The following is a 13,846-nucleotide window of genomic DNA, read 5'->3' on the forward strand; positions in this document are numbered from 1 at the left end:
ATGGAAACTAGAAGTGAGATTGAAATGAAAGCAAGCTTTGAGATACCTCAGTTACTGAACAACTGGAAAATAATGGCATGGCCAGCTGAAGGTGATCCCCTTTTGATGAAACAACACCCTCTGCTTGCAGACAGCTCCAAGGGTCAGAGCAGACCCTACAGCTTGGCAGAAGGGTCCCAGAGAGGAGTTTTTAGGGTTTAAAATGTAACACAGTATGGTAATGTAATGATTCTTATAGGCTGTATGTAAATGCTATAGGATTTGTATCTTGTATTAGATTGGTTAGTGAGAATTAGAATATTCAGCACAGAAGAAGATTTATGGTATTGTAACGGGAACCTTGCACTCTTACCCTCTTATGCTTTTATCCTCTTTTACTCTCTCTCTCTCTCTCATCCTCTCTCCCCCTCTCTTCTCTGGGGCCTGCTCTGAGCTGTGGCTGGCAGCTCCCAGCAGGGCCCTGCACCCAGGCCCTTTGCAATAACCCACAAGTTCCACGACCTGGCTGCAGAGATCTCTGCTCTCCATCCATCCCAACCATCCCACCCACCATCGCTCCTACACTTGAGAACATTCCAGGATGGGTTGGACAGGGCTCTGAGCAACCTGATCTAGCTGGAGATGTCCCTGCCATGGGGCTGGACAAGGTGGCCTTTCAAGTCCCTTCCAACCCAAAGCATCCTGTGACTCTGTGCTTGCACAAAAAGTGCCCCAGCAACCACAGGCTGGTGCACAGCCAGCGTGCCAAGGAGCTGGTGCCAGGCAGCCATGGGGGAAGGAGACTCTGCTCTCCTTGGCAGGGATTTGCTGTGGGTGGCAAAGGCTGCGAGAGGCTGAGCTGCCATGGAAACAGGAGCATGGAGGGCCTGGGATCAGCTGAGTCCAACCATTCCACATCCATCCATCCATCCCTCGATGCCATCTGAGCACCACACAGCACCCAGTGACCCCAACCACGCTGGAAGAGCAGGGACAAGGTCCCACCATCCTGGGTGGGTGCTGGGTCACACTCCTGGACACTCCCAGGAGCTTTTCCCTTGCTGGAGAAATGGTCTGTGATGCTGGGGTCAGGCACAGCTCTGCAAACAGGCTGGGGAAGGGCTCAGGGAGGGAGGGACAGACCCCACCATCCCCAGGGCCAGGAGAGGCACCAAAGATCAAACTATGGGCAATAATCTAACAACAACCTCAGCCAAAGCTGTGGTAAGACATTCGTAAAGTGCCTCAAATTGGAAATATGTGCTGTTATTACTGTTAAATATTTATTCCCCTTTCCCTGAACCTAAAAATACACCAACTGCAGAGTATTTTTTCCCTGTACAGGTTTTTTGGAATGTGTAATTGTAGAATATTTTCTGCCTCCAGCTATTTTGCTCAAATAACGCCCACAGACTTTACTGCTTGGGGATTTGTTCACAATGGTGTTAAAAAAAAAAAAAATTAAAAAAAATAAATCTAATACTACCACCCGGCAGGGAGGGGGGCTGAGTCAGATGGTGGCTGTTTAGGAGAACACCTGGAGCTGATGCTCAGGTGAGTAGGACAGGCTGGCAAAAATCAGCCACGGGAAGATCCTAAACAGCAGAGCTGCCAAGCAGCACAAGCCAGGGGCCTCTGTCACCCCAAAATGAGGCACTGGGTACTGTGGCAGCTCATAGGGCAGCTCCACATCCCCAGAGGATGCTTTGTCACATCTCCAGCGTGGGATTTAGTCACAGCAGAGGCGAGCCAGCCCTGCAGCACGTGTGGAGCTGAAGGGTTTGGCTCACGTGCCTCTTATTCACCAGCTGATGCCTCCCCCTGCTCTGCAGACTCCCTAGCAGCTGGGAGATCAGGGCAGGGCCCCAAATGTGAGCACCCAAACAGACTGACAGCAGCACAGCTACAGGGACAAATGGATGGCAGGCACCCAGCTGAGCCCCCAGGGCCACATCTCCAAAGGTACCAGTTGGCAAGGCAGCTGTGGGGCTGGACTGAACAAGCCACAGCAGTGTCCCCAGGGCCCTGCAGCTCCCAGAGAAGCTGTTCCACCCTCAGCACCCTCCTGGCACTGTGTCTGGGAGCAGCAATGACAGGCAGGCATAAGGCTGGCTCCTGTGTGCAACACTGGGGACGTGTCAGTGTCACTGTCTGTGCCAGGGGGACACACGGACACGTCTGTCTCACCTGCATCCCAATGATGGCGTAGATGAAGAAAAGCATGGCAATCAGCAGGCAGACGTAGGGGAGTGCCTGCAAGAGAAGCAGATGAGTCACCTCATCTATCACAGGTCCAGCCCCAGAGGAGTACAGCACACACAGGTGAGATGTGCTGGTCCAACTCTCCTACAAGGCCTTGGGAACAGCCTGTGTTTGGGAGCAGCACCGCATCCCTGCAGCCTGGTGTCCTAGGGTGATGTTCTGATGCTTGTATCCCCATTCATGTGTTCTGTTTATGTTGGATATTATGTTCTGTGCCTTCAAGACTGGCTCTGAAGGGTGAATGTTTTGTTTTGGTTTTGCTATTAGCCGCTCCCCCACGGCTGGCAGGACACAGACAGGGCAGTACATGGTGCTGCTTTTGCTTTTTGCTTTACCCTTGCTCTTGCTTCTACTCATTAGTTAGTTTAGCTAAACAGTCCAAATTTTTCCTGGACTGTTTCTCCTTTCCCTTTTTTGGACCTACTCGAACCTGCTCTGGACTGGGACCTGGGAACACCGAGAGTTTGCACCTTGTGGCTGCAGCAGCTGTCCCAACACCCGAGGGACTGATAACAGAGTGACCAGTCCCAGGAGAGACTTTCTGGATTTGTCATCTTTGTCAGAGCGGTGACAGAGTGGTGTCACCTGGTATTGTTCATTCTGTGTGCTGGGGGTGCTGTGCCTGTTAAATAAACAGGTTCTTTCCACTTCTCTCTGAGGAATCCTTCCCGAACCGGTTGGGGAGGGTTAGGGTTAGGGGAAAGGGGCCCCCTTTTCGAGGTTTTCTCCCAAATTTGCCCTAAACCAGGACACCTGGGAAGAGGCCATGACACATGAGACTGACCTTGAAGGACTGCACAAAGGTCCAGAGCAGGATGCGGATGGTGTAACCCTGGCGGAGCAGCTTGATGAGCCGAGCAGCCCGGAAAAGCTTCAGGAAGCTCATGTTGAAGCTGCTGGTGTTCACCAGCTGGGGGGAGATGAGAGGGTCAGAGGGAGCTGGGAGCTCCCAGCACCACCCCACAGCCCGCTGTTCCCAGCCCCTGCTTCACCTTGGTGTCCGTCAGGATGATCTCCGTGATGCTGCCGATGACCGTGATGAAGTCAAAGATGTTCCAGGTGTCCCGGAAATAATTCTGCAAAAGAAAGAGGGAGAGAAGGAGCGTGGATTTGAGCTCAGGGATGGCAGGCCTGAAGGGTGCTGGGCCACAGGCCAAAGCTGCTCATGGGCAGCGGTGGAGACCTCAGAGCCCATTTGTATGCAGCAACAGTCTGGAACACCGTCCTGTGTCTGAGACACTGGCAGACCTGAGCATGCCTGCAGCAAGCAGCTCTTCCTGGGAGATGATTCATGCTTCCAACAGACCACCCTGGCAAATGGGAGCAGGAAAAGCAGCCACAGCCTAGGTCAGGCTGCAACAGCTCGGCATATTGACCCTCACAGCCAGGAGGCTGCTTTGCCTTCCTCTTCACAGACACCTGGACACATCTCAGCCCCTGCTGTTTGTGCAGCAGTGTGGGAAACAGTAAAGGTAAGAAGATTTTCAGAAAGATGTAAAAGCAGGCCTTGGAAACAGAACAGAGAAATTAGAACTAGCTACAGCTGCAGAGTCTGAAAGTAGAAAAAGTTACAATAGTACAGCAAGCAAGGACATGAAACAATAGCTTGAGTTTTAGGCTTGGCTAAGATGGACCTTAAGACTGCAGAAAAATATGCTTAGCGAGATAGTAGAAGGTTTTAAGCTTAATAATGAAGTATTGTGTCTTGTTAATAGAGAGCAGACAAGCAAGCACTGTGTGAAGCAGGTGTATGTGTGCTTTTGTGATTGGATAGAACAATCATCTGTAAGCTTTAGCAATGTGCTATTAGCTAGAAAGTTTTTAAAATGTTCTGTAATAAAGAAATCTTTGGCTGTTGTTGGCAAGACGTGAGCTTTTGCCATCTTTCTATTGTCTCAACCATGTAATGAAGCTGATGCTGCAATAAAGCTCAAGGAATGTAACCCAGCAGTCCTGTCCCATTTGTGAAAAGCTCCAAATACACAGCAGCTAGCACAACACCAAACATGACCATGACTGGTGCTACTTGGAGCAAGGAGGGTGGCTAGAAACCCTCCTGGCAGTGAGCTTTGTCTCCCATAAGCAGCAAGGAATGGCTGAAGAAAGAGCAATCCATGGTTTCAGATCCCAAATGAGCAGCTGGGAGCTTGAGCACTGTGAATCAATCAGGGAGGTCTCACTGCTGCTTGGGTACAGCACAAGGACAGAAGTGCAGCAGCACCTCCTGACTTGGGGAAACAAGGGAGCACAGCCCCCAGCATGTACAGCAGCACAGAACATGCACAGCCCAGGCACAGAGCACAAGGCAAGAAGTAAAGCAGCAGTGCGGCTTTCCCCAGCACTGGGAAGTGCAATGAGAACCAAAGGACTCCAGCCCAAAAGCAGCTCTCAGGCCAGGATCCAAAATAAGTAGCAGCAACCTCACGTTATTAATACCCTCCCTCTGTGATCTGTGCACTGCCAAAGTGCAAATTAACACCCTCCTAAAGAACAGGAGCAGGCACTCACCAGGAAGCCAAAGGCGATGATCTTGAGGACGCACTCCAGGGAGAACACCATGGTGAAGGCAATGTTCAGGTACTTCAGGGCCAGCTCATAGGTGTATGGAGCAGAATAGTACTGATGGAAACAGAGACAGCACTAGCCAGGAGGGGCCTGCCAGCCTCGTGGCTGGTGACTGTCCCAGCACAGACCTGACATGGCCTATGTTTGCTGCCCTGGCTGCCTCCAGAATTCTATCTTTTCCTCGCCCCTCCCTCAGGACAAGCCTGTGGTGGTCCATGTTTGTTCCTTGCCTTGGAGGCATCAGGAACATCTCCTCCTTACTCTCTCCACCCCTCTCCCAGGACAGATGCCACTCCTTCTAAGAAGGGAGCACAGAGGAAATCCAGGTCTGCCTGCAGTAGTTAAGAGCTCTAAATAATTTGGGTCATTTCCTTTAGAAAAGGTGCCACCTCCAGTCTGGGTCCTGTGCTGTTTCACGGGGATGTGCCCAGGGAATTCACACACTGTCTCAAAGCATCTCCACAACCAAAATTCCCTCTGCTCCCATCCTGACTGCTCCTACTGCTCCAGATGAAGGGCACAGCCTCCCTCTGAGCCCCAGCTCACCTTCATCATGAGCACCACAGTGTTGAGGGCTATCATGGCCATGATGGTGTACTCGAAGGACGGGGACACCACGAAGTGCCACACGCGGTACTGGAAGGTGTGTCTGTTCTGGGGCATGTACCTCGTCAGGGGCTTGGCGCTGATGGCAAAGTCAATGCAGGCCCTCTGCAACAAAATAACCCCCATCAGACCCCCATGGACACCTGGGAGTGTCACCATCATATTTTCTGGAAAATCCCTTCCCCCGGATTTCTCCTCCTGGGAAGCTGAGAAGCCTCAGAGAAAAAGGAAAACAATATCATCTCATTTGCTTCTCCTGTGTTTTGCTCCTTTGGAATGTGAAATGTGAAATGTGTTTTGATGCTTTGGAATGTTTGTGCTGCTTTGGAGATTGTTTATCCAACATGTGAATTGTTTTGACTTAATGACCAATCACGGTCAGGCTGTGTTAGGACTCTGAGGAGAGAGTCACGAGTTTTTGATTGGTATCTTGTTAAGACTTCTGTAAGTATCCTTCCTCTATTTTTTAGTATAGTTTTAGAATAGTATAATATAATATAATATAATATAATATAATATAATATAATATAATATAATATAATATAATATAATATATAACATAACATAATGTAATGTCATATCAGATCAGCCTTCTAAGAACGTGGGGTCAGATTTATCATTCCTTCCTGCCACAGGGGACCCCAAAAAATACCACAGGGAGGTGCTGGTGGCTCCCACAATTCCTTCCTTCATGATCTTGGTAGGCAGCAGGCTCATGGGTTTCTCACCGTTTTGATAGCAAGGGAGTTCCAAGCTCCCAAATTGCTGAAAACCCCATGGAAATGTCCTCGTTCCCCCTCCCCAGACCATACCTCGTTCTTCTCCAGGCTGCACTCCTCCATCATTTTGTCTCCTTGCTCTTGGAAGGTGATGATGATGAGAGCCACGAAAATGTTGACGAAGAAGAAGGGGAAGACCACGAAGTAGACGACATAAAAAATGGACATCTCCATGCGGTTGCTGCGGCTGGGCCCGCGGTCCTCCTCCGTCACATCCACCGAGTGCTGCAGCACCCTGTGGGCAGAGAGGTGGAGAAAAGCAACCAGGGATACATCCATCACTTCCAACGGGACCCAGCTCTGTCTGTCCACGCCTGTGTAATGACAAGGTAAAGCTCTGTCCTAATCTGCTTCCAAGGATGACCCTTTTAAATGGCTACACTTTGTTTTATGGTGCTTTGCCGCGTCCCTGATGGAAAATGGATTTTCCCGTGCTCTGCACACTGAGAAAAAAATATTGCCTGAGCTCACATGGGCATTTAGAGAGGTCCAGTCCTACCATTATTCCTAATATTGACTTCAAACATATCTCCAGGCCACACAGAAAAGGCATTTTCCATCATTCAGTCCCTAAGGAAGAAGCTAATCCCAGCCACAGCTCCTGTCTCATAGCAGGTCTAAAACCCCTTTTGTGGTGGTATAATTTGCTGTTCTCTCCACCTCTCTGCCCAGCAGCTCCTCTCTCAGTCTCACTGGGTGTAACCTGACCACCCCAACAGGGTGACCACCCCTATGGGAGGGGACAGAGGAGCAGAATACTCACTGGGGCCACCCCTCGCCCGTGGACACCGTGAACAGGGTGAGCAGAGCCCAGATGATGTTGTCATAGTGAAACTCGTGCCGCTTCCACTCCCTGCATTTCACCTCCATCTTGTTCTTCTCGTGGTCCACGTAGTTCCCTCTGCAAGGAGGACAGGGAGCAGTGACCTTGGGTTTTTGGGCTGCCAGAGTGTGGGATGGTGGGTTTGAATCCTGGGGGCAGCACAGGTGTGGGTGGGGGTCACTTCTCCTCCCTTCAGCCATGAGGAAGAGTAGAGAGGAGGGGAAAGTAAAACAGAAAAGAAAAGGAGGAAAGAACAGGAGCAAATTAAGGGCTCTGCACCCCTGAGAAGGATGGGCCACAGCACTGGGGATGGGGCTCAGCCCATGCTGTCCCCAGGAGCGAGGACTTAACAGGGACCCACAGCAGACACGACCCAGTGCCCTGCCCTTGCCAGAGGGGTCAGAAGCACCAGAGCTACTCCCCAGGGCACCTACATGCAGTCCTTCTGCGTGTCCTTGGAGCTGTCAGTGCAGTAGAAGAACTTCCCCTTGAAGAGCTGCACAGCAATGACGGCGAAGATGAACATGAAGAGCTTGTAGACAATGAGGATGTTGAAGACGTTCTTGAGAGATGTCACTACACAGTCAAAAACAGCCTGGAAGAGAGGGCAGAGCTCACCCTGGGGAACCCACAACCCTGAACCAAGACCAGGTTACTTGCTGGGAAAAGAAGGAAAGAGCTGGGCCTTCTCCAAGGCCAAAAGTTGTTTTGTGAATGAAGTTAACACCCAGAGCACCTACAGCACACGTGTAGGGACCATGCAGCCCCTGAGACAGCACCAGGGATGGATATTTGTGTCCTCAGTGTTCTCTGCAACCAGGGAAGCAGATGGGGGACCATCCTAATGATGCAATTAGCAGCACTCAAGACTAATTAGCGAGCACTTCATCATTTTGCATCACCCCAACAGCAAGGCAGAGCAAATACCTCTGCCTGCCACAGCAGCACGTTCCTCAGCGCTCTCAGCCCTGGCTCTCACAGCACTTCAAGTGGGGATTGTCCTGATCCCTGTTTCATGGGACCAGGTTTCATTTTCCTTATCGCTGTATCCCTGATGGAGACAGGCACTTCCAGAAAGGAGCTGACACAGCTGACTCCATCCACTGATCAGGAAGAAAAGCTGGGGTCATCCCCCATGCTTCTGGGGTGGCACCCTGGTCTCATCAATCAGCCAAACCACTTACAAGTTTAAAAAAAAGGGCTTCCTTGTTCTCATACTCTTTTTTGGCTCTGTACCCCATGAGCTAAGGTAGGGAAATTCATAATCCTACCTGTGATGCAGAAATAATCCAATTATTGAGATGGGAAATACCTCTCCAGTGCAACACCATGACAGCACAGCACACAAAACCCCAAGCTGTTTGCAACCTGCTCTGGTGGGAAAGATGAAAAACTTCCCAAAGAGATTTGAGCTCTCCAAAACCAGGGCAGCCTATTTTTCAGGAGAACATCTGGGCTTTGCTCCATTTTGTCCACTCAAGCCCCACTTTCCCTGGCAGAGGAACTACTTCTGGACACCTTGCAGTGCTCCAGGCTTGCTTTTAAAAACTCACTGCACCTCCAGACACGAGGGGCTCCTAGAACATCCCAAAAGCTTTGAAAACAACTTATTTATTGCTCACAACCAAATCACTGGGGTGGTCCCTGCTCCCAGGGAAGAGGAGAAGAGGATGTAAGGCAGGAGATGGAGCTCGTTACCTTCAGCTTGGGCAGCCTTTTGATGGTTTTCAGGGGCCTCAAGACCCGCAGCACACGGAGGGACTTGATGGTCTTGATATCCCGGCCCTTGTTGGTCCTGCCACGTCAGAGGGAGGCACACGCACCCAAAAATGGAACAGAGAGACAATAACCTTGTAGACCTGGGTGCCCTGGGGAGCTGAACTGCCAACAACACCCACCCAGCACATGTGAAGATGGGAACAGGAGGGGCACAAACTCTGCTGGGCGCTCAGCCCACCTCAATGCGGCTCCTCCGACAGCCAGCAGAGGTGGAAAACAAGGCAATCCCCTTTTTCCTGGGATTAGCACCCTTCCAGTGACCTCAACAAACCCCTCACTGTGGGAAGCAGTGCCAGGGCTGGGGCAGGCAGTGCCAGGAGGTTTGCAGGGCACAGGCACACGCTGTTTGCAAACAGGGCTTGTGCAGGGTCACCACCGCTGCAATTGTTTCCTTCCCGTTGCAAGAAATGCAGAATAAAATGAGGGAGGCTTGCTCAATGGGGTCCACATTGCCAGGGAAATTGTGGGTGCCTCATCCCTGGAAGTGTTCCAGGCAAAGTTGGAAGGGGCCCTGAACAGCCTGGTCTAGTGGAAGGTGTCCCTGACCAAGGTGTCCCTGACCAAGGTGTCCCTGACCAAGGCACAGGGGTTGGACCCTTGGGAGGGTCTCAAAGGTCTCTCCAGATCAGAGCTATTCTTGCCTTCACCCCGAATCAGCTGAGGGAGGCAGAGCTTACCAGGAGAATTCTTTAAAAGCCCCCTCATGACCCTCATTTCTTGCATATGATGATTATTCCCCTAACCACAATACCAGGTGGGGTTTTTTTCTTTCTTTTTTAACCAAAGCCTGGATCTCGAGGTCCTGGTGAAGGTGGCACAGCTTGGATCCACCAGGCACCCTCGAAAAACGTCAAGGAAATTACTTGCAACAACAGATGCTCCCAATTACACAGCTCCTTGGCGAGGGTTAATGCAACAGGGAGTACAATAATGGGCTTAATCATTATGAGATGTAAACAAAACCACTAATTAATAGCCCTCCCTAGGAGCACAGCCTTCACATGCATGGGAAGCAACTGCACAGACGGACCTAGGACTCACTTTGCTCCTCTTTTGCTCAGAAATAGGGCCTGGATAAAGGCCTGGGGCACCTGACTGAGGGCTGGGGTGAGGGTTTGAGGGCAGCACTCAGCTGGTGCAAGTTGTCACCAAGGTCACCCCAAGTGCAGTGTCTGACACCTGCTGAGGGGGGATCCCTTCAGCCCTCAGGAGTGCCTGCAGGGCAGCGTGCTGCAGCCCCTGAAAATGCAGCTGAGGGTGAGTCCAGGTGTGGGACAGACTGAGCTCCACCTGCAGCCACCCCCCTGCACTCCCAGGAGCAGCATGCCACAAGGCCTCGAGCACCATAGTTACCCCAAAGCATTCCTGTCGGCGATCCAGCCCAGCAGCCAGCGAGCAGCACCAGCAGAGAGGTGGAAAAAGAAAGAAAGAGAGGAGGAAGGTGAGAAAAGGGTCAGGGGAGCTGCATGGGGACCCTGCAGCAGCTGCCCACCACCCCAGACCTTGGGAGAAAGGCACAGTGTGTAGACCATGTAGCCCTCAGGATGGGGCACATCTCCAGGGAGGGACCCCTCCAGAAGCCCCTCCTGCCCTTCCTGCTGGAGGTTTTGGGTGGGGGGCACGTGGTGAAAGCTCTGCTACACGAGGAACCCGCATGGAGTGGGACAGGGGGCAGCAGCAGGAAGGCACAGTCCTCCTCAGCCAGGAGCTGTGGGGTCAGGGAGCCAAAGGCAGGTGCCTCCAAGGGAAGCCACCTGCAAGCCACAATAGTTCCCATCCAAATTCTGCTAAATCACCTCCACTGAGAGCTCCACTGAGCCTGAGCTGCAGTGCAGGGTCTCCTGCAAGCCAGCAGGATGCTCCAATTGGACAAGCCAAGGTGGGCTCCAAGGTCCCTGGCTGTAACCAAGCCTCTGTCCCTGTCTGAGCCAAGTCCCTGCCACGTGCACAAAGAGTGCTCAGCACTGGGGGCTAAGCCTGTAAGTAAAACATTTCCTAAAACACATCAAACTCACCCCAGCCCCTGGCTGTGTGTCAGTCCAACGAGAGGGAGGCGTGCTGAAAAGGTGACAATTTAACTTTGCAGCACTTCTGTGGTGCCCTGACCTGCCTCACACCAGGTTATTTTGCAGTACCTAGGGGTCCTTCTCTCTTCCAGACCCAGTGGGCACAAGGAGATGCTGCAAGGAAAGAAGCCTCTCTGCTGGGTAATCAGCCCCTGCACACCCAGGGCTCCACACTGGCCACTCAACCTCTGCACCAACCTTTCCACCAGCCCTGGACAGCTCTGCAGAACTGCTGTGAACTGCAGCCTCAGAGGGAGGCAAAGGCCAGCAGGGTCTTTACTTGTGGTTCTGGTTATTTCAGCTAATTTAATTTGAACTCCTTGGAGATTTACAGCTTTTTATTTAGGCTGTGCATGGATTGATGGATTAGCTTTCCACGTGGAGAGCCAGAGATGAATGGAGACAGACTCTCCCAGGATTTGTGGCTCTGAGGGAGCAGTGGACACATCACAGTGGCTCACAGAGAGATGGCTTTGTGGGGGGACACTTGGTGGCCAGTGATTTGGATGTGGCACACACAGCCTGTGGGTGATGGTGGCACTGCTGAAGCAGCTCCAAAGCTCCTGCTGTGCCCACGGTCATCCCTGTGGGAAAACCAGAGCGCTGAGGGCAGGCAGGAGGGGCAGGAAACCTGCAGGGCACACCCCAGAATTCCTGCTGGGATGTGCAGGACTCAGGCACCAGCTGATCTCATCCAGAAAATCACCACACTCCACAGGCACTGCTGCTCCCACCCAGCAGCATGGAGGAGAGGAGGAGGAGGAGGAGGAGGAGGAGAAGGAGAAGGAGAAGGAGAAGGAGAAGGAGAAGGAGAAGGAGAAGGAGAAGAAGGAGAAAGGAGGAGGAGAAGAAGGAGAAAGAAGAAGGAGGAGAAAGGAGAAGGAGGAGAAAGGAGAGGGAGAAGGAGGAAGGAGAAGGGGAAAGGAGAAGAGAAGGAGAGGGAGAAGGAGAAGGAGAAGGAGAAGGAGAAGGAGGAGAAGGAGAAAGGAGGAGGAGAAGAAGGAGAAAGAAGAAGGAGGAGAAAGGAGAAGGAGGAGAAAGGAGAGGGAGAAGGAGGAAGGAGAAGGGGAAAGGAGAAGAGAAGGAGAGGGAGAAGGAGAAAGGAGAAGGAGAAAGAAGGAGAAATGAGAAAGGAGAAGGAGAAAGGAGAAGGAGAAAGAAGGAGAAATGAGAAAGGAGAAGGAGAAGGAGAAGGAGGAGAGGAGGAGGAAGAGAAGGAGAAAGGAGAAGGTAAAGAGAAGGAGGGAGGAGAAGGAAAAGCAGAAAGAAGGAGAAAGGAGAAGTAGGAGAAGAACATTCAGAACATTCCCCGTGCCCTGGCCCCACATCAAAGAGCTCACAGAGGGAGAAGAAAAGGAGATGGATTGGAACATCAGCAGCAGAGTTTTCCCCTGGGGATCAGGAGGGAGACTGAGAGGGAGGATAGCAGGCTGGGACAAGGAGAGCTGGTGAATATCCTGCAGCTCCCTGGGCTGCCGAGTTCTTAGAAATGCTTTATAATGCATGAACCCATCGGAAATCACCGTGGGGCCTTTGTTCCCTTCACTGCCGAAGCCATGAGCTCATCTCCTCCAGCAGGAGCCAGGCTGGAGGCGGGGCAGACAGACGGACAATCCTGCGGGTTTACATGACAAAAATCCCCATCCATGGCACAAGCGGCTCAGGATGTACCCAGCTACAGCTGCAGGAGAGAGCAGGGGACACCAGTGCTCGCTGCAAACGTGTGTGTGTGTGTGGAGATGCCAAGGCCTTCTCCACATACCTTCATCCTCGAGAATTCAGCAGAGGGAACATCCTTCCCTCGGCAGGCAGGTGCCAAGCAGGGCTGGAAGGTGCCAGGCAGCTCCCCCACATGCCCTGCCAGCTGCAGGGCCACCACAGGAATTGTGCCACCCCTGTGGGGCGAGGCCAAGGGGACAGTAAGCAATTCCTGTGCACTGGTGAGTGTCACCACGATATTTTCTGAAAAATTATATTATATTAAGGATATATTCTCTTTGTCCAGGATTTTCTCCTGGGAAGCTGAGAAGTCTCAGAGGGGAATGAAACCAATAATTATCTGATTGCTGCTCCTGTGTTTTGCTGCTTTGGAATGTAGCTTGGACATTGTTTACCAACAGGTGCATGTTTGGTTGGTTCCATGTGAATTGTTTTTAATTAATGACCAATCACCATCAGCTGTATTGGACTCTCTGAGTCAATCAGGAGCTTTCATTATGATTTTTCTTGTGAAGCCTTCTGATGTATCCTTTCTCCTTCTTTAGTATAGTTTTAGTATAGCATGATATGATATGATATGATATGATATAATATAATATAATATAATATAATATAATATAATATAATATAATATAATATAATATAATATAATATAATATAATATAATATAATATAATATAATATAATATAATATAATATAATATAAATCAGCCTTCTGAGAACATGGAGTCAAATCCTCATCTCTCACCTCGTCCTGGGAACCCTCACAAACACCACAGGTGAGGACTGCCCTCCACCCAGGAGCAGGCTGAGCCAACAACCTGTGCTCCTTCAGCCATCAAAACTCTTGATGGAAGTTGCCTTGGAAGGAAAATGCTCCCTTTCCCTCCTCCTCAAACCATCTTCAGGCTGCTGATGCCCTTGAGCCCTGCTGGACACACTGAGGGCTGTCCTGGAGAGCAGGGATCAGCCACACCCTGGAGATGCTCCATCCGCCCTCGTGGTGGCCCGTGTGGCCTCCCAGAGGCTCAGATCATTGTCCCCAGGCAGCAAACCTGCCCCAAGCCCCTTCCCCATGCTGGGGTCTGTGCTCAGCCCCCTGCCCTGCCCAGGGGCTGCTCCATCCCTGTGCTGGGCCAGCTGAATTCTCCCGTGCTCTTCCCAAGGACAGAGCAGGGGCTGGAAGCGCCAAGTGAGGAATGGGGTGAGGAGGGTGAGGAAGGCACAAGCAACGAGCCAGAGGGGCACAAATGGGTGGGAACCAGGAG

The 13,846-nt window shown here is 51.5% G+C and overlaps 1 protein-coding gene across 11 annotated transcripts in view; it reads right to left on the reverse strand.

The window, feature by feature from the left end:
* CACNA1E (calcium voltage-gated channel subunit alpha1 E) overlaps window positions 1-13,846 on the reverse strand; it is a 158,940-nt gene that overhangs the window by 20,936 nt on the left and 124,158 nt on the right. For 7 of the 11 annotated variants that reach the window (XR_013183195.1, XM_077181969.1, XM_077181970.1 and 4 more), the window contains 10 exons: window positions 10,147-10,158; window positions 8,713-8,809; window positions 7,449-7,609; window positions 6,955-7,092; window positions 6,225-6,426; window positions 5,353-5,517; window positions 4,750-4,860; window positions 3,234-3,317; window positions 3,026-3,151; window positions 2,167-2,232 (listed from right to left, as the gene is read on the reverse strand). Coding sequence is in view for 10 of the 11 variants with exons in the window: in XM_077181969.1 (XP_077038084.1) it covers window positions 2,167-2,232; window positions 3,026-3,151; window positions 3,234-3,317; window positions 4,750-4,860; window positions 5,353-5,517; window positions 6,225-6,426; window positions 6,955-7,092; window positions 7,449-7,609; window positions 8,713-8,809; window positions 10,147-10,158 (1,162 nt within the window). In the remaining variant the exon portion in view is untranslated. The remainder of the gene's footprint in view (window positions 1-2,166; window positions 2,233-3,025; window positions 3,152-3,233; window positions 3,318-4,749; window positions 4,861-5,352; window positions 5,518-6,224; window positions 6,427-6,954; window positions 7,093-7,448; window positions 7,610-8,712; window positions 8,810-10,146; window positions 10,159-13,846) is intronic. The other 4 variants (XM_077181972.1, XM_077181966.1, XM_077181971.1 and 1 more) reach the window with 1 other exon arrangement.

Source organism: Agelaius phoeniceus, chromosome 8 (genome assembly GCF_051311805.1).
Source record: "Agelaius phoeniceus isolate bAgePho1 chromosome 8, bAgePho1.hap1, whole genome shotgun sequence".
In the NCBI taxonomy this organism is placed as follows: Eukaryota; Metazoa; Chordata; class Aves; order Passeriformes; family Icteridae; genus Agelaius; species Agelaius phoeniceus.